This window comes from Mastigoproctus giganteus, chromosome 8, assembly GCF_048544385.1.
Source record: "Mastigoproctus giganteus isolate SK-2022 chromosome 8, ASM4854438v1, whole genome shotgun sequence".
NCBI lineage: Eukaryota > Metazoa > Arthropoda > Arachnida > Uropygi > Thelyphonidae > Mastigoproctus > Mastigoproctus giganteus.
Window position 1 is genome coordinate 153891598 of NC_143582.1, and position 27386 is coordinate 153918983.

General features: G+C 37.6%; 1 protein-coding gene across 1 annotated transcript in view; it reads right to left on the minus strand.

The window, feature by feature from the left end:
• Window positions 1–25266, minus strand: part of LOC150081932 (protein CDV3 homolog) — an 84115-nt gene extending 58849 nt beyond the window's left edge. Inside the window, exon 1 of the mRNA XM_090378991.1 lies at window positions 24924–25266. Within this exon, the coding sequence (XP_090235117.1) occupies window positions 24924–25139 (216 nt within the window). The 5' untranslated portion in view covers window positions 25140–25266. The remainder of the gene's footprint in view (window positions 1–24923) is intronic.
• Between the last annotated feature and the right edge of the window lie 2120 nt (window positions 25267–27386).

The window sequence follows — 27386 nt, forward strand, 5'->3', positions numbered from 1 at the left end:
CACTGTTTTTGCTTGTCCCATGAGGAATCCCCAACAATCACTGTAATCCTCATCTTTTCCAGGTTGATGATGTCTGATAGCAGTGCAAGAATCAATTCTGCCTCTGCTTGTGGCTGCCAGTAAAATATTAATCTGTATATCCCTCTCCTATCAAACAACCAGTTCCCAACCCACCCAACACTGCTCAATAGCTTCAGCAAACATTATTGCATCATTTCTTAAGTACATCTCATCTCTGTGAACAGTCTCTTCTGCTAACAAGGACAGACCATGCTGAGAAGTGCTGTATCCCAAGAGCCATGCACAACCTAAAGGGCAGAATTGACTGAAAAGGCTCTCATCACTTACTCCCTCCATCATGTCTGGATGAAATTCTAGGCACTTTCGAAATTAGTTTTAACTTGCAGATTTTTAGAAAGATTACCCATTAAATAAATTCTTATATTCTTAATATCATTAATACCAATATGTAAAACAATAAGACCTTTTACCACTGGCAGTCATATCTTGGTCCTATTTCACCCATCCTTTTTGCACAACATATTTCCTGTTTCCCTGACAGAGTCACTGACAACTCCTACTCCTGTGAGTGCTTTTTGCCATTAGGGATTCCAATGAGTTGTCTGAAGCAAAAAAGGGCAGATTTCAGCATTGGTGGCATCAATTCTGTTCAAGCTCTAATATCTGCACACCAGAATCTTGAATTTGCACGTAATCTCTTCACACTCTTTGCAACAAATCGCTGAAATGTCACCACTAATTTTAAAATTTTAATAAATAATATTTCAGCTCTGTCCAGTGGTTATTTACCATCACGTGTATTCGGTGGTATTTACCATCACACAGGTAAGGTAGTCTTAACAATAAAAAGCCTTTTCTGCAAGTATTGTATCAAATTTATATTACTTGTTATTTAGATAGTATGAATCAGAGCTGTAATACTCAATATGTTCTACGTTGATAATAATATTAGTAAATTAATAAGAGGAGTATACCTCAATATAGTACGTGGAACACTTCCGTATGATACCCTCCAGAAATTAAAACGGAAAAAACGAAAAAATCGACAACTTACTGGTACATTAAAGTAAAATATAAATAATTAAATAATCAATTTAACACAATTCAAAACCAATTAAAATTCAAATTAACGCAATTAAAAGAATCTAACGAAAATATTCAAAACGATTTTTCGTAAGATTCTTTTAATTGCGTTAATTTGAATTTTAATTGTTTTGAATTTAAAAGAATTTAATTGTTTTGAATTTAAAAGAATCTAACGAAAAATCGTTTTGAATATTTTCGTTAGATTCTTTTAATTGCGTTAATTTGAATTTTAATTGTTTTGAATTGATTTTGAATTGTGTTAAATTGATTATTTAATTATTTATATTTTACTTTAATGTACCGGTAAGTTGTCGATTTTTTCGTTTTTTCCGTTTTAATTTCTGGAGGGTATCATACGGAAGTGTTCCACGTACTATATTGAGGTATACTCCTCTTATTAATTTACTAATATTACTTGTTATTAGGAGCATTTTGTTCTGCCACACTTAAAGTTCACTAGCTGTACCCGTTGCAAAAATTTCGTAATTGGTAAAAAAAAAAGGTAAAGTGCAGCCATTATCAACCCACTGCAGGATGGAAGCCTCTTCAACTGTCCTAAAGAAATGTAGTCCTTGTTTTGTCATTAGCAGGTAAGCCAGTATGCTTTGAATGCACACCTAGGAAGAAATATCTTCAATTTGAGATCACTTTCAGCCTGATCGGTTAGGCCTATTGTTCACAATGGCTGTCTCAAGAAAATGGCGTCCATATTAATAACTATCCATTTTTCACATCTGGCCTTTACAGAGCCTGTAAAACACCACAATAACACAAATGCAGAGTTGGGGAAAACTCCCGGTGCCATAGACCCTGAGGATCTTTACACTCTTGTCCATTTTCTATCTTCTCCCCTTGCATGTCACCTCCCAACAACAGCCTATTTTTTGTTTATTAAAAAAGGGTGGAGTGTGAATGCAACAAAAATTCCACACTCCATCTATCCCAGTTTGGGAAAGTGGCAGGAGTCAGCTAACCCATATCAAGGAAGAGGGAGAGGCTTTCCCTGGAGGAGCCACCTTACTGATCACAGCCTCCTTAGCACCAGATAAGTATGCTACTCACTCACCCTAGTGAGCATAGCTAATGAAATGGTGTCTACGTTAAAAAAATGTCTATAGGACATTTTTTTTCTTTCTATTCACCACTAAAGCAATGTTTTTAATATTTAAATTATGTTTGCAATCCGATATTTAAGAAGGAATGATTAATTATTGCAAAATTATTGTATTTTATGGACAGTTTCTGGCTTGTTCTGTAAAATAAAACTATTAGGAATCTTTATATTTTCCCATTTTTGTGCACACCTAGGAAGAATATCTTCAATTTGAGACCACTTTCAGCTAGATCGGTTAAGCCTATCATTCATAATGGCTGCCTCAAGAAAACAGCTTCCGTATTAACATGTAGTAGTAATGGTGGCATGTGATGCAAGGAAGCAAGTGCATGAGCATATGCAGCAACAGCCAAAAAAAAAAAATTACAAAACAATTCCCTCTAAATGTTTGTCCAGTTCCTCCTTAAATTTATTTAACTTATCAACTTCCACAACAACAGATGGAAGTTTGTTCCAGCAATTAACCACCCGCTGGCTAAAGGCAAATTTCTGCACATCTATTCTACATGTCTTTCTTCAATTTGAATTTATGCCCCCTTAGGTTCGTAATCTGAACAAGTGCAAGAATCCCATCAGAATTCAGCATGCTCAACCCATTCAAGGCCTTATACACCTCAATCAGATCACCTCGCAGGCATCTAGTCTCCAGCCGCTGCAATTAGCAGAACTTAAGCCTCTCTTGGTAAGAGGATCCCTTCATTCCCCTCACCAAACTTGTTGCCCTTCTCTATACACACTCAAGCAAATCTACATCCTTCCTAAAATGAGACCTCCAGACCTGTATGCAGTACTCAAGGACCATTGCCTTACACAGAGGGACAATCACCACCTTTTTCCTGAAAGCAAAATTCCTGTATATCATTGACAAAACCCCATGACCAGCCCTGTCTGCATTGCTCAGAAAACTTCATATCTGACTGCACAATTACTCCCAGGTATTTTTTTATTTTTTACAACCTTAAGTGTAGTACCACACAGTTGGTATGTTTCTCTGGGGTTACATCTACCCATATGCAGTACTTTGCATTTGTCAATGTTAAACTTCAGTTTCCACTTCTCAGCCCATCTGCCCGAATTTTCTAGATCCTGTTGCAGTAGCACACTGCCATTACTGTCATTAACAACCCTGCCAACCTTTGTATCATCTGCAAACTTCAACATTAAGCCTGATATACATTCATCGATATCATTGATAAATATACAAAACAACAGTGGACCTAACAACGAACCCTGTGAGACTCCACTAATAACATTAGTCCAAGAAGAGCAGCGCACCCATTGATTACCACCCTCTGTCTTCTCCCACTTAACCATCCTTTTATCCATTGTAGCAACTTAGCCCTAATACCATTCTGCTCCAGATTTTTCTTTTAAAGAATGTAAGAAATATTGTACACCATATAAGGTATTGTATAATTGGTATGATTGTTTTTGGGCACAAGGGCAACTGGGGCCAAAATGTGCCTATTATTATATTATAATTTTATGTATTTAATCAGTCCGATTTTTGCATAATAGGAATTCATATATTCGTATTTGCTTGAGAAAGCTAAATAGCTCATTTAGATTCATATTATTTCCAATAATATGGACAAGTTATATACGTTCTTGGAATCTTGACAATGAATGGAAAGCACTTTTTCTGATATGAGCATAATGCGTACAATATAAGAGTATATGTTTGACAGTAAGTGACAATGAACAGTATGTATAGCAGTGGATCATCCCCCACGAGCAGATACATATGGGTTGGGTATGTATGCCCTATGCGTAACCTCACTAGTACAACCTCTTCCTGTCTGTTTTGCCTGTAGCTAGAATTTCATAATTCTGGTTTCCCTTTGATTTGAAGCAATTTGTTGCTTAATTGTGACTTCCAAGTTTCGGACCACTGAAAAGTACAGATTCTTTAATATGCTTTAAATAATCTATATATGGCATCTGATATTTTGCTGGTGTTGTACTGTTTGGTTGTTTGGCTGCCTGATCTGCTCCCTCATTACCCATGATACCAGAATGCCCAGGAATCCAGCAAAATTTCACTGAGTGATTTTTACTTTGCAGATGATTTAAACAGGAAAAGATCTGCTTTATGATGGGATGCGATATTGAAGACCTATTGTTCAATGCAGATACTGCACTTATGGAATCGGTGTATATTACACTGCTAGCATTGTAGAAACTGTTAATATTCTCCAAGACTAATTTTATTGCGTATAGTTCTGTGGTATAACTGCTACATTCAACCAGGAGTGATATGGAAACTGTAAAAGAAGAAAAGACGGCTGCGGCACCAACTGCAGAGTGTTTTTGAATCATCTGTATATATTAGGGAACTTTGAGAATTGTCAAGTGAATTGCCTTTATGAAGTTGTTTAATACTTTCATTTTCCAGACATTTCTTACCCCATTAATGAAAATAGTTATCACAGTGAATGAGATTTACAGATAAGAGTGGATCAGCTACATCGGTCTCTTGATGTATATTATCAAATGGAATGTTCCGGGTATGCAGAAAAATCTTTTAGATGAATACCAGTGGGTCTATTTTCTGACGGTTTGCTGTTGTAGAATGTGGTCCATTCGGGGTTGAAAAGCATTGGGCAAAGAGGATGGGCTGGAAGACTGAATTTTGGCTGCATAATTGAGAAACAGCATTTTCCTTCTAAGGTTAAGTGGAGATTCATGTGCCTCTACATAAAGGCTTTGGACAGGGGCTGTTCTAAATGCTCCTAGAGCAGTTTGTAGGGCACAGTGTTGGATAGTATTGAGTCTAGTCAGCGCACTTTTCCTAGCTGAGTCAGACAACAGCACCATAATCTAGACGAGACCTGATAAGGGCACGATACAGATGAAAAAGAGTGTATCTATCAGCACCTCATTTCATGGCAGAAATAAATCTAAGCATGTTAAGTTTCTTCAGACATACAGTTCAGAGGTATTCTATATGTGAGACTTATTATTGTTGTTTATTATTTAGGAGCATTAGCAACCAAGGCCATATTGCTCCGGGATATGCGGTGGTCATTCCCTGACCTTTCCGCATCCTCCGTATTTGGTGGTGACGGGCTCGAACCCCAGTCTAATCAAGAAGCGTGTGCTATGCACTGCTGCTCCTTCCCACCTGGCTACGGAGGCACCCTATATGTGAGACTAAGTTGAGTTTGGTGTCTATCATTAAACTTATGAAACGAAGGGATCAGGTGATTATTTAGCCGAAGTTCTGGATGCAGCTTGCATTTTTTGCAGAAATTAATTGCAACTGTTTTTTGCTCAGACATACGATATCCATTCTGCAGTGTCCATATTTCTAGCTTATTTAGGGAAATTTGTAGCTGTCTTTCAATGGTATGAATATTTTTTGAACTGCAAGATATAGTGAGATAATCAGTGTACATATATAGTTCTACAGTTTGGGAATGTTCTGAGTTAGTGTTCAGCCTAAGTGAAAAAAGAGTAGCACTAAGTATTGATCCTTGTGGGATCCCTTCTTTTATTATTATTATTATTAGCTATATGGTGCAAGGCAGCCTGAGGCTTATGCTGCACCAGCCAAAAAAAAAAAAAAAAAAATCTTAAGTTACCCTGAGAGAGAGAGAGAGAGAGAGAGAGAGAGAGAGAGAGAGAGAGAGAGAGAGAGAGAGAGAGAGAGAGAGAGAGAGAGAGAGAGAGAGAGATAGATAGATAGATAGAAGGGAATTACCAAGAAAGAGAAGAATGATGATGTAAAAATATGTGAAAGCACTGTTTGGTAACACACTTGAAAGGTTCTGCATTGAAGAAAGTTTTGAATGAATTTTGGTAGATGTAATCCTAGGGAGTAAAGTTCTCGCAATAGGCCATACCTCCAAGTTGTATCAAAAGCCTTTTCGATATCCAAACTTACCATTACAAGATGTTTATTTTTCACATAAGCATTACGGATGTTAGTCTCTGCTTTCACCATGAGATGCAAAGTGATTGTTGTTTAGCAGCTTTTCAGTTTCAAGAACCCAGATAAGTCATCTGTGTATCATCCTTTCTACAGTTTTACCCAGATAACTGGTGAGGGGGACTGGTCAGTAATTTTGTGGGAGTGACTGACCTTTTCCTGGTTTGGGAAAAGCTAAAATAACGGAATGATGGAAGGTAGAGGGATACGTACCTTCAAGAAAGACCCGGTTAAAGAAAGTTATTAGTAAATTCAAATCTGTGTTGTTTAGATGTTTCAGCATTACATAAAAGATTCCATCAGCTCCAGCAGTGCTATTAAGTGATCCATTTTTTTGTTTCGAGTTCAAATAGACAAAAAGGTTGATTGTAGGCAAGAGACCAAGTAGTTTGGAAATTTATCTTGTATCTTTCTGCTGAGGCTTTAATTTGTAGGAAGGAAGCATCATAAGTTGTAGTGGCAGACATTTCAGAGAAATGTCTCTGCAAGTGAGTTAGCTATTTCTTGTGGGGAAGATATTTCTTTTCCATTCTTGGTTAAGATTGGAACAGAAACAGTATATATTTTCCATTTAGTTGTCGAATTTTTTTCCAAATAATTAGACTGCTAGTATCCTTTTTGATAGAGGAGGAAAACTGCATCCATGATTCTTTTTTGGCTTTTCTTCTAATTTGTTGTGCTTTTGCCTTAAGCCTTTTAAACTGAATTAGATTGTCTGTGGTTCGAAACTTACGGAACAGATTCCAGGATTTATTTCTTTCCCTTTTTGCTATGGTACAAGCATCATTCCACCACTGTTTTAGGTTTCTGTGTTTGAAAGCAGAAGACTGGTATTGGTTCGGAAGCTGCTGCCAGTATATGCTTAGTAATGTGCTCCATTACATCATCAATGGGTGCTAGTCGTATCAACTGGATATCAGAGAAAAAGGAGGGAGAATACTTTTCCCAATCTGCTTTAGAGAACTTCCATATTACCCGATGATCAGGGTACGGCGTTTGCATTGTTTGAATTCTGCATATAATTGGGAAAGGATCACTGTTGTGTAGATCATTTAAAATTGTCCAATCTATAATGAGAAATAATTGAGGGGAACAAATAGTTAAGTCAATTGCTGACATAGATCCCTTGGAGAGATGAGTGTAGGTGTTCATCAATGTTAGGTTCAGTTGGTCTATGAGCTTTTCTATCAAGTGATCTCTATTATCCATGTGGGCAGATCCCCATAGTGGATGATGTGCATTTAAGGCACCAAGAAGACAAAAAGGAGATCTAATTCTTTCAATCTGTAGATATTATTAGGTGGAAGCTATAATGAGACTAGTTATCGTTTGTCCCACTGTTACATGTACTGTAATAGCTTCTAAGTGGGTCTGAAGTGGAATGTTTCTAGCTGGTATTTTACAATCCACTAGAATTGCTACGCCTCTGCGTGCACGGCTTGAAGAATTTCTATTTTTTCTGTAGGCTATATAATTTTTAATCGTATAAGTTACCTGTGGATTTAAGTTAATCTCTTGTAAGCAAATGGCTATAGGGTTATATCGTGAGATCGAATCGTAGATATCATCAGTATTACTGCGTAAACCTCTGCAATTCCACTGTATAATGTGCTGCATTATGTGGTTTTAGAGAGGGATGATGATTCTGTCTGTTTTTTGTGAGAGGGAGCAGTTTGCTTTTGACGATCTTTTTCTTTCTAGGAAAGGAAGGGTGTCTGTAATCTGTACTCTCTTCTACATCATTGGTTCCGATAGGTGAACGTCTGGTTTCCATGTTGTCTTCTGCATGAAGATCAAGGACTGTTTCTTCTTATGCATTTACATCTTCTTTGAATTTGATTGTGACGATTCAGTTGCACGGTGCCTTTGCGGTTTCTTTTGTACTTTATCATTTGATGTAATTTTAAATGGAATTGAGATTGGGGTACTGTTTGTTTCATCAACTGAAACTGGTTTGTTAGTAGGCTGATTTGTCGACAGTACAGATCATGCCCATTCTGCAACGGATGTGTTAAGTGCGATTGACACTTCTGTTTGGGTCGCGACAGCTTGATAATTTTGGGTTGCAGAAGCACAGCTACGTTTTGGCATAGTTACCTCGACTTGCTGTCTTGCTTCTTGGTATGATACTTTATTTTCAATCTTACATTTTTGTATCTTTTTTTTCCATTTTCCACATGTCACATGATTTCGAATAAGCTGGGTGATCCCTCTTACAATTCGGACATTCAGGAGACTGCTATACACTCTGCTTGAGCATGATTTTTTGACTCACAATTAGGACATGTAATTTCACCTCTGCATGTTGTTTGAGAATGACCAAATTTTTGACATTTGAAACATCTTAAGGGATTCGGTATATATGAAAGAACTCGGCAGTGCAGATATCCTGCCTTAACTGAAGTTGGCAAATTAGGAATACTAAATGACAAAATATTTCTTGTTGGAAAAAGTTTATCATCCTTCCGGACCATAATTCGCCTTGCTTGTGTCACTTTCTGTTCTTGCAATTCCCGAACTATCTCCTCCTCGGTGACATTCAATAAAACCCACACTTATCACTCCTTCCGAAGAGTTCAGTGTGTTATGTAGCATCACTTTGATTGTGATTCCAATTATAGAGGATATTTTTAATAATTCAAAATGCTTTGCTTGTGTAGTCTCAATTAATAGGCCTCCTGACTGAAGTTATACCATTTTTGGTGTACCTGTGGCATTTTCGAGACATCTCAGAATAACAAAGGGTGAGAGTTTGCTTACCTGTTGGGTTGATAACAAATGCATTATCAGAAATGCTGGTGGTTCTGATTTGTTAGATTCCATTCTCATTCTTTTTGAAAGACCTATATTGTGTGTTCCCTTTTACGGGTGTCAGTATGATGAGATCCTGTTGGCTCTAGTGGTGGATAATCATCACAATCCATTGTTGCTCCTTTTAGCCCTGGGAGAGGGACTTCCTTCTCCAAGTTTTCTGGCCCCACCACATGGAGGCAGAAGCGGTGCCAACCAGTGAACAAGCAATCAGAAAATAAGGAAGTAATGCTGCAAGCGAGGTTAGCAGTGCCGTTGCTAGCGGGTAAAGCAGTGATGTTGCTGGCAAGGGAGGCAGTAATGATGCGAGCAGTCAGCAGTAACGTTGCGAGAGAAGGGTTTATGAAAAAGCTAGTACTCGCTCTAGAGAAACACTAGAAAATCTCACTATAAATCGCTTGGCACTCGGGACCGTATTGTATAATACTGTAAGATATATCATATGTAGAAAGCCAATCCATTATTATCTGTTTTTAATCAATAAATTCTGAGTTTTGTTGAATTAATGTCAATTATTATAACAGCATTTCCAGGAAAGCTGAATAAAAGCTTCTCGAAAGCTTTTATCCAGCTCTTTGCAAAGGTCATTTTTAAAAATAAATGTAGTTCAGTCATGTTAATCCCTCGCAACTGCATTTGCTTTGTTCATGAGTTAGTCTTTGGGCTGAAAATCCTATTTCATCCGAAGACACACAACAATTAGTCATCTGGAAACATTCCTAATGGATGAACACCAGAAATATCCTCACTACTAACATATAGCAAAAGTTAAATTGCTATCAATCTAGGTTTCGTCCACATAAGCAAGGGGTCATTTTTTTCACTTCTACAGACAGGACATGATACAGTCTCTTTGGCTGTATCACATCCAATCTATGATGGGTCCAGAAATACACAGCAAGTTATTTGTTGTTATTTGGTTTTCAGGAGCATTAGCAACTAAGGCCATATTGCTCCAGCAATATGCGGTGGTCATTCCCTGACCTTTCTGCATCCTCCATATTGGTGGTGACGGCTCAAATCTCGGTCTAATCAAGAAGCGTGTGCTACACACTGCTGCTCCTTCCCACCTGGCTACGGAGGCACCACATAGCAAGTACTGCACATTATAAATCCCAATTCATAGCAAAACTGCTTTGGGCAGTTTTACAATGAGCTAAAATCTCCCATCTTAAGCTCTTTGCATTGCTGCTGTAGTCTGAGGTGATTTCAGCTTAAAAAATACCAGACTAAACTAAAAGACACGTAAGGACAATAATAATGATATAGTATTCCCAGTTATGTGACAGCAGTATCTACTACACTATAAAATTATATTCTGTTATACAGCCACCACGACTATTGGCATTTCCAATTATGAAATTTGTTTACCCACTATGATGGCTCAAATTTATTCTACTGCCATCTACACTTCACATAAACCATCTAAAAAACTAATTCAACATTTATTATTGTTTAATGCTTATATTTAACTATTAATGGCAAGTAGCATTTTTTTTTAAAAATGCTCTATTTAAAAAAAAAAAGAGAGAAGTTGGCATTTACAATTATGAAATTTATTTTCCCACTGGATTAATGCAATTATTTACTGCCATTCATTTATAGTTCATATAACAATCTTAAAAACTAAATTGATGTTTGTTGATGTTTAAATTTAATTGGTAATGTCACAGAGTAACTTATACTCTGTATTTGAGTGAAGGATTTAGATATGCCATCATGATCTCATAAAAGTTTCTTTGACAATGAAATTGAGAAACTGTTGGACCTTTCTAATGAAGAAATTGGGGGGGGGGGGGATGACTCTTACAAATAAAGTGGCTTCTGCTGTTCCATATGGTGACTGGGTTTCGGTTTCTCTAAATGAAAACACTGACAAAGAAATATTGGTCTGAAAAATGGACAGGCAGAATGTTACAAATCTCTGCCCATCAAAAGGAATTTGAAGTAGGGCTCTAAAGTAGAAAATTGTCAATTATCAGGACAGAAAGTTTTGTGAATACTTTCTTCCAGCAAGAAATACTGCATTAGAGCTTTTAAAAATTGTTTTACCATGCTGTTTTATATATTAGTTCATTTAAACCAAAAATAAACAATTTTTGAACGTCACACTTTAACTGGTCTTTTTTTTTTTTTTTTTTTTTAAGCCAGACTGCATGAGGAAGACGGTGAAAATAATGCTTGACCGCAAAGAGTTAACAAAAACACTTCTAATATTACTCCAACAGAATTACATCAAAGAATATTAAATAGCGTTTATATCATTCTTATATCATGCAATAAACAGTGTTAGCAGAATTCTCTTCTACTTCCACTATCATTTTTGAGTAATTTCGAAGGACAAATAAGAAAACCTTACCTATTACAGGATAAGTGCAAATTACAGGTAACCCTTGTATAACACAGTAGTTAGGTTCCTACAAAATCTTGTGCAGTGCAAAACTGTTATACAGGACTAAGAACCAGTACAAAAGGGAGGGGAGATTAGCAAAAGTTAACAAAAATACACCATTTTTTAAATAACTATCGGAAATGTAATTTTTATTAAAAATAGTAATAACTAAACAAATGTTTTACAAACTGTGATACATATATGTCAGATAATTTATGCTCATTTCCTTTTCTTCCTCTTCATCGCTGCCAAGCACAATCAAACAAGTACGTTTCCTCTGTTGCAGAATATTTTCACCTTCTGAGCTTTCTTCCGCAGCATCTAGATTTCGTATATCTAATATTATACATGAATTGTTTTGTTGTAAAATAAATTTCTACTGCAAACGTGTGATGATTCACTGGCTAATTATCCATGATTGCTGAACTACATGAATACAGGACTAGTCATGTAGCTCTCATTCCCCCACTACCACCACAATGCTCTCTCTCTGCAGTGCACTGAAAAACATCCAATAATTCAGAGTGGGCAAAGGCTATAAGCAGTATTCCTCATGGTTCAGTGCTTGGGCAATTCCTGTTTCTGATATTCTTGAATGGAATTCAAAAGGGAATAAAGAGTGAAATCATTTCAATGGAATCCACAAAGTAACAACGTTAAAATCTGCAGATGACATAAAAGTAGGAAGTGGTTAACAATACAAGTCCAGCTGCACTTCAGAATGATTTGAAACAGCTTTGTGGATGATTGCAGAAATGACAATCATCCACAAGGCTGTTTTAATGCAGACAAATGTAAGGCTCTACATTTGGGAGTAACTTGAATAATTTATAACAAGGTGGGACAGAGCTGAAGAAAGGCACCTCCATAGCCAGATGGGCAGGAGCATCAGTGTATATTCACACGCTTCTTGATTAGACCGAGGTTCGAACCCGTGACCACCAAATACGGAGGATGCGGAAAGGTCAGGGAATGACCACCGCATATCCCCGCAGCAATATGGCCTTGGTTGCTAATGCTCCTAAAAACCAAATAACAAACAACAAAAACAGAGCTGAAGGAGGTAAATGAGGAAACAGACTTGGACGTTATGATACAAACAGACATTCAGGTTAGCATGCAGAGTGTAAGCAGTGAGTTATCTCCTTTTCAGAATTTCTGACCCAGAGATAACTAGCATGATCTTGCAATGCAGAAGTGATGCCATTTGACATTAGCATTAGTAGAGGCATTTGATGCAAGAAAGCAAGCTTATGCAGCATCAGCCAAAAAAAAAAAAACACCACTCTTCCACTTCACCCCTCTGTTTGTTCAAAATACCTGTCCAGCTGAGCCTTAAACTTATTTAGGCTATCAACTTCCACGACAAGGGATGGAAGTCTGTTCCACCAACCAACCACCCGCTGGCTAAAGGCAAATTTCCGCACGTCTATCCTACATCTGTCTTTCCTCAATTTGAATTTATGCCCTCTCAGGTGATTATTCTGAGTGAGAGGAAGAATCCCATCAGCACTGAGCATGCTCAAACCATTCAAGGCTTTATACACCTCTATCAGATCACCTCGCTGGTGCCTAGTCTCCAGACACTGTAATTTGCAAAACTTAAGCCTTTCTTCGTAAGAGCACCCCTTTGTTCCATTCACTAATCTCATTGCCCTTCTCTGTACTCGTTCCAGCAGTTCTACATCCTTCTTGAAATGAGGCCTCCAGACCTGTATACAATACTCTAGGTGTGGCCTGACCATTGCCTTAAACAAGGGAATATTCACCTCCTTATCCGTGCTAGAAAAATTCCTATATATCATTGACAATACACCATGAGCTACTCTTGCAGCCTGTCTGCGCTGCTCAGAGAACTTCATATCTGCCTGCACAACCACCTCCAGGTCCTTTTCATTCTCTACCACTGTCAGTGTAGAACCACAGAGTTGATACGTTGCTCTGGGGTTGCTGTTTCCCCATGTGTAGTACAGGAAACCCTTGATTAATGCGGTTTTGAACAATGCGGTTTTAATTAGTGCGCAAAATTTTTTTGATACTATCCCCTTAATATATACGTTATCAAATTTGATTAGTGCGCTGTTTTTTTCTTGCGGTGCTTGGCAACTCACAACGGCACCTAAAGCGGCAAATACGTGATACGCACTCACCAGGGTCTTCTAACTTAAATGAATGGGAATCGACTCCAAAATGCTCAACAGCAGCACCCCATACCACTCTGAAATTGAAATTTGCTCTGGTAACTCATATTCTTTTATTCTTTTATTATTAATATTAAACTTCTTTAATATTATGATATTAAAGAAGCAGTTGAGAACATACACAAATCGTGGGAAGAAATGACGAGCAGCTGCATGAGAGCTGTCTGGCAGAATCTTTTGCCTGAATGCGCAAATGATTTTTGTGGTTTCATTAATCCTGTCAACAAAGTTATTGATGAAATTACTACAACTGGAAAAGACCTCGGCTTTGAGGAAGTAGATTCAGAAAACGTTAGAGAATTATTGGAATCGCATTCAAAAGACTTAAGTAACGACGATCTTCTTGAAATTGAGCATCAACATGCATACGAGGAAGAAGACGAAAATGAAGCAGAAGAAAAGCAATTTACTCCCAAAGAAATTTCATTCAAAAAACTTGTTAATACACTTTAAAAAGCAAAAGAACTCATACTAGAGATTGATCAGGGTTAGATAAGCAAATTGATTGTTATCGCAAAATCATGGAGAAAAGGAAGAAAGCTACCACTGTTCAATTGAAGTTAGATAAGTTTTTTTTGCAAAAAATAAAATTTAAATCATACTATCTTTTTTTAAATTTATTCCTTAATAATTTAAGAACTATGCAGTGCATTATAGGTACGTATTGAGTAAGAAAAAATATATTTTTACAATTTCATAATTTTCAAGGATTCATTATAATTATTCCCATTGTTTCTTAAGTTTGATTAGTGCGGTTTTAATATGTGCGGTATATTTCAAGGATTCAATAACCGCACTAATCAAGGGTTTCCTGTACTTTACATTTGTCAATGTTAAACTTCATTTGCCACCTCTCAGTCCATCTGCTGAACCTTTCCAGATCCTGTTGCAGCAGCAGGGTGTCAGTAATGTCCTTGATAACCCTGCCTGCCTACCTTTGTATCGTCTGCAAACTTCGACATTAAGCTTGATATACCATCATCAATATCATTTATGAATACAGAAAACAATAATGGACCCAACACTGAGCCCTGAGGGACTCCACTAATAACATTAGTCCACAACGAGCAGTGTCCATTAATTACCACTCTGTCTTCTCCCCCTCAGCCACCCCTTTATCCACAGCAGCAATTTGCCTCCAATGCCACACTGCTCCAATTTGTGCAGTAGTCTTCCATGTGCAACAGTATCAAAAGCCTTTCAAAGATCCAAGTATATAATATCAAAGTTATTCCCTGCATCCAGTTCCTTTGTGACTGCATCATAGTATCCAATCAAATTGGTCAGGCAAGACTTCCCCTTAACAAAACCATGCTGTGTCCAAGCTATAGCTGAAATCTTGTCTAAACAATCCTGCAGTACTTCTTTAACTAGTGCCTCCATTAATTTTCCTGGAACAGAAGTTAAACTCACGAGTCTATAATTACTTGTGTCAGCCTTTGATACTCCTTTGTGAATTGGGGTCACATTTGCACATTTCCAGTCAATAGGTACCTCCCCTGAGTCCAAGGAAGTTCTCATAATTATGACTAAGGGTTTGCTTACTTCCTTTGCTGCCTCCTTTAATATAACTGGATAGATCCCATCCACCCCAGGTGCCTTTCTTGTGTTTATCTTCAACAATTTCTCCTCCACTTTACTCTCAGTTATTACAAGATTCTCTAGCTTAATGCTTGAGTTGAATACACCTCTGGCTTTCCTCTCGCTAAATAACTCTTCATGTGTGAATGTCGATGCAAAATATTCATTTAGTTTGTTAGCTACCTGAGCAGGATCATCAACAGTTGACCCATCGATATCAAGTGGACCAATCTGATTCAACCCCTTCCTTCTAGAGTTTACATAAGTTAAGAACTCTTTGCTGTTTTTCTTTGCATCCCTTGCCAAAGATTTCTCGTAATCTGCCTTCGCCTGCCTAACCTCCTTTGTAACTTGGTTACAGATCAACTTGTATCTATCATAGGCTTCTGTGTCAAGTGTTAATTTATATGTATCCCATGCATGTTTCTTCTCTGCCATATGCCTCATCAGTTCATCTGACATCCATTTAGGCCTAAACCTTGAACGATATTTCTTAGTTGGTATGTATAGCCTAGTAGCTTCCAAGATAAGTTCTTTGAATGCTTCTCATTTTGCATTTGCTGTTGGTAACATCATCAGTTGGTCCCACTGTATAGAATTTAAATACTGTCTCAGTCCATCGTAGTCGCCTTTACAAAAGCAATAACCCTTCCCTTTACCCCTAATGGTAGTTACCTCTTTGAGTAAATCCCACTTCAGCACACTGTGATCACTGCCACCTAGTGGTTCATTTATCTGCAGATTCTTAATGCATGAAGAATCAAGAGTATTCTTACCTCTAGTTGCCTCCTGAACATGCTTATGCAGAAAACAATCATCCAATAAATCCACAAAAGCCTTGCTAGTGTGTGAGTGACCAGGCCCCAAATTCCAGTCAATATCTGGGAAATTAAAATCTCCCATTATAAGACTCTCTGATTTACTGGCCCACTCTATATCCCTGTACAGTATCTTATTATACTCAGAGTCATTAGGCCTATAGCACACTCCTCCTCTCAATTTTGATCTCCCAATGCTTATGTCACACCAAACTGACTCGACACTGCACTGTCCAGCGATGTCCACTGGCTTCACTTCCTTGGATTTTATGCATTTCTTAACTAATAGCATAACCCCTCCTCCCTTCCTATCCAGTCTATCCTTTCTGTAGACTTTGTACTCCCCAAATTCCAGTTCTGCATTCCTTATATCTGTGTGACACCACGTCTCTGATATCCCAACAATATCTGCCTTTGATGTTTTGAGCAATACCTCAAATTCATCAAATTTATTTACTAAACTCCTAGCATTGGTGTACACGCAAGTATACATGCACCTATTTCTATTCTTAACTACCCTAACACAACCCATGTGTTTACTTGTAACTGCAATGACTCCCGGCAGTCTCTGAAATATCCTGCATCTTGTTTTTCAGACTTCTGCTCATTCCAATAGAAGCAGTGCAAGAATCTCTTTCACCTCTGCCAGTGGCTACTGTTAATTTATTCGTCTTTGTCTCCCCCCAAGCTAGCAGTTTTCCGACCCACCTAACACTGCCTCGATAGCATCAGCAAATATTCTTGCACCTTTTCTATTTAAGTGTATCTCATCCCTGTAGAAGCAATCTCTCCTATTAAGAAGTACAGTCCAGCTGAAAAAAATTCTACCCCTTGAGCCTTGCACAATCTTTCCAGGGCCGAATTGATCGACAAGGCTCTCATCATATACTCCCTCCTATCGTGTCAGGGCAGAATTGCAGACACTTTCAAATTCAACCCTATTTCATGGCTTTTTTTTCAACAGTGACCTGTACTTGTTAAGCAATTCTGCCGGTCTCCTACTCTTGATATCATTAGTGCCAACGTGTACAACTATATCACCTTTTGTGCCCTTAAAAGATGATATCTGCTCTACAACGTTATCAATCTTTGCCCCTGGCAGACATACCCTGGTCCTGTTCCACCTATCCTTTTTACAAAGCATGTTCCACGTTTCCCTGACAATAGAGTCACCAACAACTACTAGTTCTTTTGGGACCAGCGCATTCTGCCTTGGGGGTTGCTGCTGTGTTGCGTGACGACCAAGTGCAAGCTCTGGCGTTGATGTGGGCAGCTGAGAGCTTGATGGACCCCTCAATTTAGTTCCTTCGAGGGCATCTACCCTATCCTTCAAGCTCTCATATAGGCCCATAAGAACGCTGAGTTGTTGCCCGATTTCGATACACTCCTTGCATCGCGCGCACACACAAAGACATCCCCCATGGCAATATCATGTCCCGTACCTGAATGCTCCACAAACATCATGCAAGCTGTGCATTTTAGAAGGCTGTGATTCAGAAGGCAACTGACCCCCTCAGTTCTCCTCTGAGCCACAGCACTTCCATTAGCTTGAGCCTTTTGTTTTGCTGCTCTGGTCTGAGTCATGTTTCTTTTAATTTAAATAAAATTTCAATTTCAGTTTATAACCCTAACTTATCTCCCAACACAGGTATAACGGGATATGTATTTTTTAGTCTCAAGTATTAATTATCTCCGAGTTCCCTTTATATAACTTCCGTATCAGTTATGCATTTAATTAATTATGTTATGTTTGTAATCTAAGTCGGTATATGTATTTAGTTAAAAGTACAATTTAAATGCCAACGAAGTTCAAGAAGTTTAATAGATTTTACCGATCACTGAAAATATTATAACCTATACTATACTAACGCTATCTAGGTTCGATATATGATGATCGTATGACAAAGACAAAGGGGAGAAGTTACGAACGGTAATCTATGGACACTTAAGTATTAATTAACTTTCAAATCTCGCTGTCTCAATTCAGAATAAACTAATGATCCTTACTAGGTCTATAAGCTACTTACAAAAAATAATTTGATGTAAAAATATTCAATAAGTGGCTAAATATGGCTAAAAAAAAAACTTCTCGTTCAGCGGAGTTGCGACTTCTAACACGTGGATACTCAAGTGGACATCATTTCCGTTTCATAACAAACTAAAATGGAGTTGGGAAAGATGGCGCAAAGGATCATGGTCGTGATCTTGGATGTGCTCAGAGCTGGCATAAACCAGCTGGTTGCGGAAAAACCTTTGTATGATTCAGGGTATACCACTTAGGTGGCTTTGAGTTAATCATTGCCGACAATGGCAGAACATTTTAGTAACCAGAGAAATGGATATCTTGCAAAATTTAAAGTAAAGCAAAGCATTTAAAGCAAAGGATCATGGGAGGTGACCTTGGATGTGTTCAGAGCTGGCATAGACCAGCTCTGAGCACATCTAAGATCATTACTTTGCATGTGCTTCAGCCTTACCAGTTGAAATGCATGTAATGTATGCATTACGGTACCCATCTGTAACCGAAGCAGTTGTATATTTCCATCAAGAGGCAAATCATAAACGTTTTTCTGCAACCAGCTGGGCCAGTCAAGAATATTTGAATTGGTTTGTGATTGGGAGAAAACAGACTCCAAATTACAATATGAGTAGAATCTTTTGCTTGTCATTGGCCATTCTCATTAAGTTGCAGAAGTCCTCTTTGGTCATCAAGTTTTTGCATTTCTTTGCAATTGCGCTGAGTCGGTTGAGCATGGAAAGCTATAGATCCTCATTCATCTCGCTCTTTGAATGACTGTAAAAGTTTTGAAATTGGTCTTCTCACAATCGCATTACAAAGCTATGCAGGTCATTACCATATGCTTCGTCAGAGTCAACATCCTCGTTGTCTCAACACATCGTCTTACATAGTTCAATCATTTTGTGAATATCCAAAGTCCAATTCATTCATACAGTTTATGATATAGTATGAGCTCTTCATGCTCGGCGTCTGTAGCCGAGTAGTCAGGAGCGGGAGTGCAGTAGCACACACTCTTTGAGTAGACCAGGGTTCAAGCCCCTGACAGCTAAATACGGTCGATCTACCAACCTACACTGGACCAGTGTGGCAGATTATGGTCCATTTCCCTCAGCATGAATTGTTGAGGAGGCTTCCATCATGCAGTAGGTTGATAATGGCTGCAGTTTACCTTTACAAGCTCTTTACTGTCGTTGTAGAAAAGGTCCGACGCCTAAGGAGTGGAATAATGCAATCATAGTTTTGCTGCATAAGAAAGGCGATAAATCAGAAATTATAGACCAATTAGCTTGTTATCCCACATCTACAAGTTGTTCACAAGGGTCATTACTAACAGATTAGAAAGAATGCTCAATGAGAATCAACTGAAAGAGCAAGCTGGATTTAGGACAGGATTCCAAACTATGGATTTCCCTCATGTAATATCACAGCTAATGGAGAAAGAAAATGAATATAAAACACCAATTATGCCTGGCATTTGTGGATTATGAAAAGGCATTTGACTTTATACAGCATAAGGCAATGTTTCGGGCACTGGAAAGACAAGGCATAGATACCCCATATATTATGATTTTGAAGAAATTATATGAGAATGCTACCTCCTTTATTAGACTAGACAAAGACAGTACAAAATTTAAAATTGAGAAAGGAGTTCACGAGGAGACACAATATCTCTGAAGCTGTTTACTACTGCACTTGAAGCTTTCAGAAGATTAGACTGGTCGCAGAAAGGAGTCAATGTGAATGGAGAGTACCTAAACCATTTGATTTGCAGATGACATTGTGGTCATAAACCACGATCCCAAAGAATTAGAGGAAAATCTTAATCAGTTAAGCACAGTTAGTAAGGATTTTGGACTAAAGATGAATATGGCTAAAACAAAAGTAATGGTGAACAAGTATGCCACAGAAAGGGATATAATGATTGAAGTAGCAGTAATTGAAAAGGTGGAGTCATATACTTATCTGGGACAATGATAAATAGCTGGAAGTGAAGAGAAGAATAAATTTTAGATGGATAGCATTCAGGAAATATAGTCACATACCGAGGAGTAATATCCCAATTTGTCTGAAACATAAAATAATGAACCAATGTATACTCCCCACCATGACTTCCGGAAGTGAAATTTGAGCACTCACCAAAAGAATGCAAGAGAAGCTGCTACACAGCGAAGGATGGAACAAATTATATTGGGAATCAGACTGTTAGATATGAAGAGAAGCATATGGATTAGGCAGCAAACTCAAGTAAAGGACATTCTTATCAAAACTAAAGAACTAAAATGGTGTTGGGCAGGACACAGCTCGAAGACATGATGACAGATGGACTAAGAAAATAACAGAATGGTACCCAAGAGGAGCTAGAAGAAAACCTGGAAGACAACAAACCCGGAGATGGACAGATGAAATTCATGAGTTTGTGGGTAGTAAATGGATGGCCATTGCACAAAAACAGAAGGAACTGGAAAGTTGCTGAAGAGGCCTTCATCCTGCAGTGGATTGAAAATGACTGATGACGATGACTGTCATTTCTTGCAGATCTCGTAGCACTGCATGTGTAATTTACGACAAAGCATGAGTAACGTGATCCAACATGATAGTATGACTGTAACAATACAAATACTTGTATTTTTGCAATCATGCTATTCAACAAATGGCTAAAATCAAATGGGTAATTAGGCTATTGGCCTAACCTCTTCCAAATGTTGACTCGGTAGAGTAAGCAGCGGGCGAGTGTACCCTATTCATCACTAACATTGATTCGGTAGAGTAAGTAGCAGGCATAAGCATAAATTACATTGTTCATGATTTCGGTTCTAGCTGTTCGAAATTTAGTAGGTGTTGTCAAAGGCATTTACACATAAAATATCTTTTATGTGTACAGGGTACCACGGGGGGGGGGGGGGGTTTCCCCAAGTTGTTTCTTGACAATTTCATTTTTTTCACAGTAATCGTATGAGTTGTTAATATCAGGTTCACTTTATATTAGTGGGATGTAGGGACAGAAATCCCCGGAACAAAAAAAAAAAAAATTTCTGTTGATGTGCATGTAATCTAGCAATGCATGGGCGAGAAAAATCAGTGGTTTGATGTGGTCCTAATTTTTGTTAGTTGTTTAAAAAAAAATTGTCATTTCTTTTTCTTCATTTCTGCTCCAACATATTGTGATTGTCACATGACATCCCCTAGTAATGTGCAGGCAAGGAGGAAGAGGGGAAAGCAGTGAGTGGACGGTGTCTTCATCAGCCTATCACTGCCTTCTTACTCTCTTTCTCATTGTTACACCATGTTCTGAAGAATTAACCCTTTCATGCTTTATGGTTATTTTATTTATATTTCTTCCTTTGTTTATGTCAAGTATTTGTTTCAGCAGGGTCTATCACTATCTTGATGTCTCTTAACTACTAGTAACACAGTACAAATAAGTTTTCACTTATTTGTATTGTGAAAGTTGCAATAAAGATTCCTCTCGAATGAATTTTTCAAATAAAAAAAATAATAATTCTACAACTAGTGTATTTTATTTAAAATAGAGATATCTAAAGAAAAAATTTGGTTTAAAAAGAAAGTAGTACTTGTAGTACATGATACAACTACCAAAGTTTAAGTTATATTCAATCTAAAAATGCATGGAGCATACAATAATCTCACATTCATCTCAAAATGGAATGTTTAAAGCCAGAGGAGGCAACAACTCTATACTAAGTAGGTAGCCAGGAAGGTATACACAGGATTTTATTGATGATTTACCAAACTTTGAATTTAAAGAGAACACACATCTGGTGAGTATGGGCTTGGCAAACCTAGGGTCCTAAGCTGGATATCATCATTTTTCTCTTTCTTGGTGATTCCTTGCTGCTTCTCTCTCTCTTTTTTTTTCTCTCTCTCTCTCTCTCTCTCTCTCTCTCAATTCGTGGAATTTTTTTTTTTTTTTTTGTTGGTGCAGCATAAGCCTTAGGCTTCCTTGCACCATATGGCTAATAATAATAAAATAAGGCTTTAGTTCCTTTATACAAGTCAATGACAATGCCTTCAGAATACTAGTGTAGGTCTGAAAACCATATTTAAAAAAATGTTATTGAGCTTCTTGAAATGAAGTTCAATTTGGGGGTGACTTGTCTGATAATAAAGCAAGTGGGAAGTAGGAGCAAACTGGATAATTTTTACACTGAAATGGCCCATAAAAACAAGGGAGCATAAAATATTTTTTGTGGGGAATTGACAGACTGGATATAAGGAAGTTTATTTCAGTAGTTAGCATGTTGCTGACCACTGGAATAAACCGCCTTACTGGGTGACTGAAGCTGGCAGTCAGATGAAATTTAAGGGGCAAGTGGAAAGAGTATATAAGACAAAAGTTCTAAACAATTTTTTTTTTTTTTTTTTACTTTGGCTCATTCAACAAAGGCCTACCTTCCTTGAATCTTTTGGCCTTCATTAATATTCATTTTTTGTACCATAAGAATTGGTAAATAAATTTACTGGTTTAATGTATGCCCATTGTTTCTGCCTTAATTCATAGAACATTATAGCCATATTCAAATTTATTTATTTATTTAATAAAAAAAACCCTCTCAGCTGCTACTGAAACTGTTCTTTAACACATTGGCTGCCGGAACACAAACTTGTATCCGAACGAACTGAAATTTTTGTGCCTCAACACAAATGAGACTGTTCGATTACAGATAAAATAAATAAATATAAAAGGAAAGGCACATGCAAAGAACAACCAAGCGATACCAGCACACCAGTTTAGCCATGGGCTATTGCATTATAGCTGGAATTTTGCTTAGTCAGTCACACCATCTAGAGACCACTATAAAAGCTGTATACTTGGTTCACAGTTTCATATGTTCTTTGCTTATGTTGAAGTTATTTTATCTAGTTTAGCATTTTCCACAAGAAGAAAAGGTAAAATTTTTTGAAGATTATGCCTGATGAATTTTAATTCTTTTAGTTTATGAAAAAGAAAACATCATCCTTAGTGTGAGACTACTGATAAAATTTGTGTAAAAAGTGTTTTCCTATAAAATTTTACCCTATAGGTTTGTTATAATGGATCCATAGCCTGAGACATCAGGACTGAAAACGAACAGAGTCAGACAGTACGTTGAAGCTGATGACATCAAATGACCTCTTTATAAAATGTCATCAGATACTGAAAGTGAATTCTATTCAAGTGATGTGGATTCTGAATCTCGTTCAAATGCATCTGTTGATGTTAGAACACTACAAAAAAACAGATGTTGCCATTACTCAGGGTGATGATTCTTCACAGATAAAATCCATTTACTAAAAAGCATTGCCTACATGTTCCAGTGCCCCTAGGCACACATAAAGGAACCCTGTAAATATAGGCGATACCAAATGTGTTAACGCATAAAAAAGGAATTGCTGTTAATGCAATTCTCACATTCATCATATTCTAATCAACTGACCGAGAAGAGAAAAATTATATACGTGAAATGCAAAATAAACATGAAATAAAATATTCGGTTTACTGTTATACTTGCACAAAAGTACATAAATCGAAGCTCCTTGTAAAAACATTCATCGTTACAAGAGTTGAGATCTCTTGTATACTGATTACTTTTCTAAATTCTCTGTGGAATTTGGTCTTCAGGCTAAACAGTGTGGGTAGTAGTAGTAGCAGTGGCATGTGATGCAAGAAAGCAAGTGTATGAGCTTATGCAGCATCAGCCAAAAAAATTACACCACTCCCTCCAAATGCCTGTCCAGTTCCTCCTTAAATTTATTTAAACTTATCAACTTCCACAACGACAGATGGAAGTTTGTTCTAGCAATTAGCCACCCGCTGGCTTAAAGGCAAATTTCCGCACATCTATTCTACATCTATTTTTAATTAATTTGAATTTATGCCCCCTTAGGTTCTTAATCTGAACAAGTGGAAGGATCCCATCAGAATTCAGCGTGCTCAACCCATTCAAGGCCTTATACACTTCAATCAGATCACCGTGCAGGTGCCTAGTCTCCAGCCACTGCAATCTGCAGTGGCTGGGTAAACTCTGAGCAAGTGAGAGAAAGAGATCTGTTTAACTTTTACACATCAATTTAGGGTTCAACTTATATTGCTTATTTAATCTTTCATGTGATTTCAACCGAAGAGCAACTCATTGTTGGAACACACTCCCATCTCATGTTGTAGTCTGAATAAATTTTAGAAAGGATTAGGCAAATTATTGGATGGATGGATGGATGTGCGTAGATTTTTTTTTTTTTTTGGTTGACGCTGTATACATTTTTTTTTCTTGCATCATATGCCACTAATAATGTCCTTCAATATATATCACGAAGGCTTATTTCAAACAGCGTGGAGGACTGGACAAATATTCGCACTGTCATCGCGTTGATAAAGAAGGGGAAACTAACGTTCAGTTCAAATGTGAAACAGGTGAACTACAAATACTTCAATTTTTATTCAACAGAACTTCAGTTTAAGAGAAAATGAAAGGAATAAACTATTCCAACACTTTATGTTTAACAATTAAATATAAATTTAAACACAACGACAAACATTAATATTTATTGTAGTGTTTAAATTGTTTTTTTTTTTTTTTCCTTAAATCACTCAAAAATGTCAAGATTGTGTTTGGTGATAATGTTCACGATGTGGCTATTATACGTTCTATTTGACTGAACATTTAATATAAATACATGATGAAAATCAGTAATCAGTACACAGACTTAAACATAAAAACAAGTCACTTTTTTATGGTTCTTATTCAGAAATTACAACCATAAAAAACAAACAAATAATAGATAACAGTTAATACCACAAATGTTTTTATCAAATCTCGATGGCCGTTTCATAGGCAAAATGAATATTGTTAACCGTAAAACAAAAAAAAAAATGTTATGCAATTCATGGTACAAAACTTCGAAAAAAATCTTCGGATAAATAACATAAATGCGGCAAACAAAATCACTTACCTGTACTAAAACTACATTAGTTAAAGATGACTGAGTAACGGCAACAGAAACGTTATTCTTATCCTTTTGATCTTTTTTGGATACTGGTTCAATTTTCTTACCACTTTCCTCCAATTTTTTTGCTATAGTCTCTGTGGTCATATACTTTGCCTTATTCCTTCCTTTCTTGCTTTTATCCTTCTTCGCGAAAAATTCGTCCAAACACGAGTCGCCCATTTTTCTTATTTTAAAACAGTTGAAAAAACCGCAGTATCTTTAACAATTTATACACCTAGAAGACAAAACCGATATCTCTACTCAATATGCTAGGCTCGGCCCAACACCACGTTAACATGCCCGAACGGTGTACAAAAATAGTATCAATGCAGTAAAACGCGCATAAGACGCATGCTCAACATTTTGTCATGAGTTTATAACCTTAGCACCAAAACTCTAGAAGAAACTACAGACACCTATATTCATAAAAAAAAAAAACACTATAATAATAACGAGAAAAAGTCGTAATAATAATATTATTATTATTATGACTATTATTAAAAAAAATTTTCTCCTTTTTTAATATGGGATTTTTGACTCCCAGTGACGGGTACTGGTACAATGCACGGGGAGGTTGGGTGTGATCGGATAAGAGTAACAATTACTCTTATTATTGTGATTATTACTGTTGGTAGAGAAATTCTCTTACTGTCCTACAGGTGTTCAGGATCGCGGCTTTCTGGTGTTGCATGTAAGTGTTCACTGGGAGGCCTATTGCTGCTAAGCTCTTCTGGAAGCTCTTTGGCACCATAATGGTGGTAGACAAGGTGATCGGAATGGTCATTATTTAATCCATATGCCACATATCTTTGATTGTTTTAGGTCTCAGTATTTCCTGATCATTTCCTCGTATGTTGAACAGATAGGTAGCCATTTCCTTCTTGTATATGGGGGGTTATGCCTTGTATGTTGTGCGGATCGTTTTGTCCGTTATTAGGGCACGGTCCCAGGTATACTTGGTGAGTAGAGGTCTCTAGTATGGTCAGAGGCTCGTAATTGTAATACAGTAAACTTTCTTTGTACAGCTGTCATTTTTGCACTACCTTCTGATGTATTGTCCTGGCCACCTGATCGTGTTTGTGAGTGTATTCCATCTGGATGATCACGCTTTGTCCTACGGTAATGTATGTGCGTGTTCCCTGTCTATGGTACTTTTAGGCATATGCCTATCTCCACATAATGTCTCTGTGATGAAATACAGAATCTCTGTAAAACGGGTCCCGACATAGTACTAGTGTGTGCTTGTGTATGTGTTAGTGCGTGTACTGTAGTATGTGCTGTTTATGACAGGCGACTTTGCCACCAGGATAGCTGATTCCTGGTGCCAAGCTCGGAACGTGGAGACGGACCTGTACCGGTAGTCTGTGCTGTAATGCCCAAAACCCGCATTCACTAGTGGGTGTGCCATACTAGTGGATACCAGCAATCTTGTAACCAGGTCGTCCATACCTCGGTACCAGCGGATAAAAAAAAAACCTGCAAAAAACACAACTTATAAGTTGGGATATCTACGTACCAGTTGAAACACACACACACACACAAAACCATCTCATTTCAGCCATCCTCTCGCGCCAAATGTTTGTCTAGGTCTGTCTTGAATCTGTTTAAGCCATCAACTTCTCTGTATATTTTAGTGCACTTGCATCATTTATACACAGCCAATTATAGATAAGCAATAGCAGCATCGTTTAAATTACATCTCATATTGTGAATACCTTCACGACGAGTTGCCATCACATTGCACTACTTCGAATAAGTAACGCTTCACTCGAAGCAAACTTCCACACATCTATCCTAAAACTGTCTTTCCTATAATGAATTTATGCTCTCTCAGGCGATTATTCGGAGCAATAGGAAGAATCCCATCAGCACTGAGCATGCTCAATTCAAGGCTTTATAAATAAATCAGATCACCTCGCAGGTGCCTAGTCTCCAGACACTGTAGTTTGCAAAACTTAAGCCTTTCTTCGTAAGAGCAACCCTTTGTTCAATTCACTAATCTTGTTGCCCTTATCTCTACTCGTTACAACAGCTCTAAATCCTTCTTAAAATTTGAGGCCTCCAGACCTGTATACAGTACTCAAGGTGTGGCCATTGCCATAGATGTGAAGCCAATTGCAAATCGTGAAGAACTTATTAACTGTTCCCAGGTTTGTTCTAGTAATTTCACGCAGTGAAATTACTAGCCATAGCCAGTAATCACTGTTCCATCCCTGGCTGTAGTTGTAAAAACATGCACTATCAGTCCCTGCCTCTCGTCGAAATAATGCGGACGTTCATACAGCACATGTGCCTAGGTCTCTTCTAAGCCACAATCACACTGACTATCAACCTCTAATCCGGAGTAACACAAATTAGATTTGTGTCCCATGTCCAGTAAGAATACATAATACGTGAGCATGGAGAGATAGAAACCATTTTCCCGCA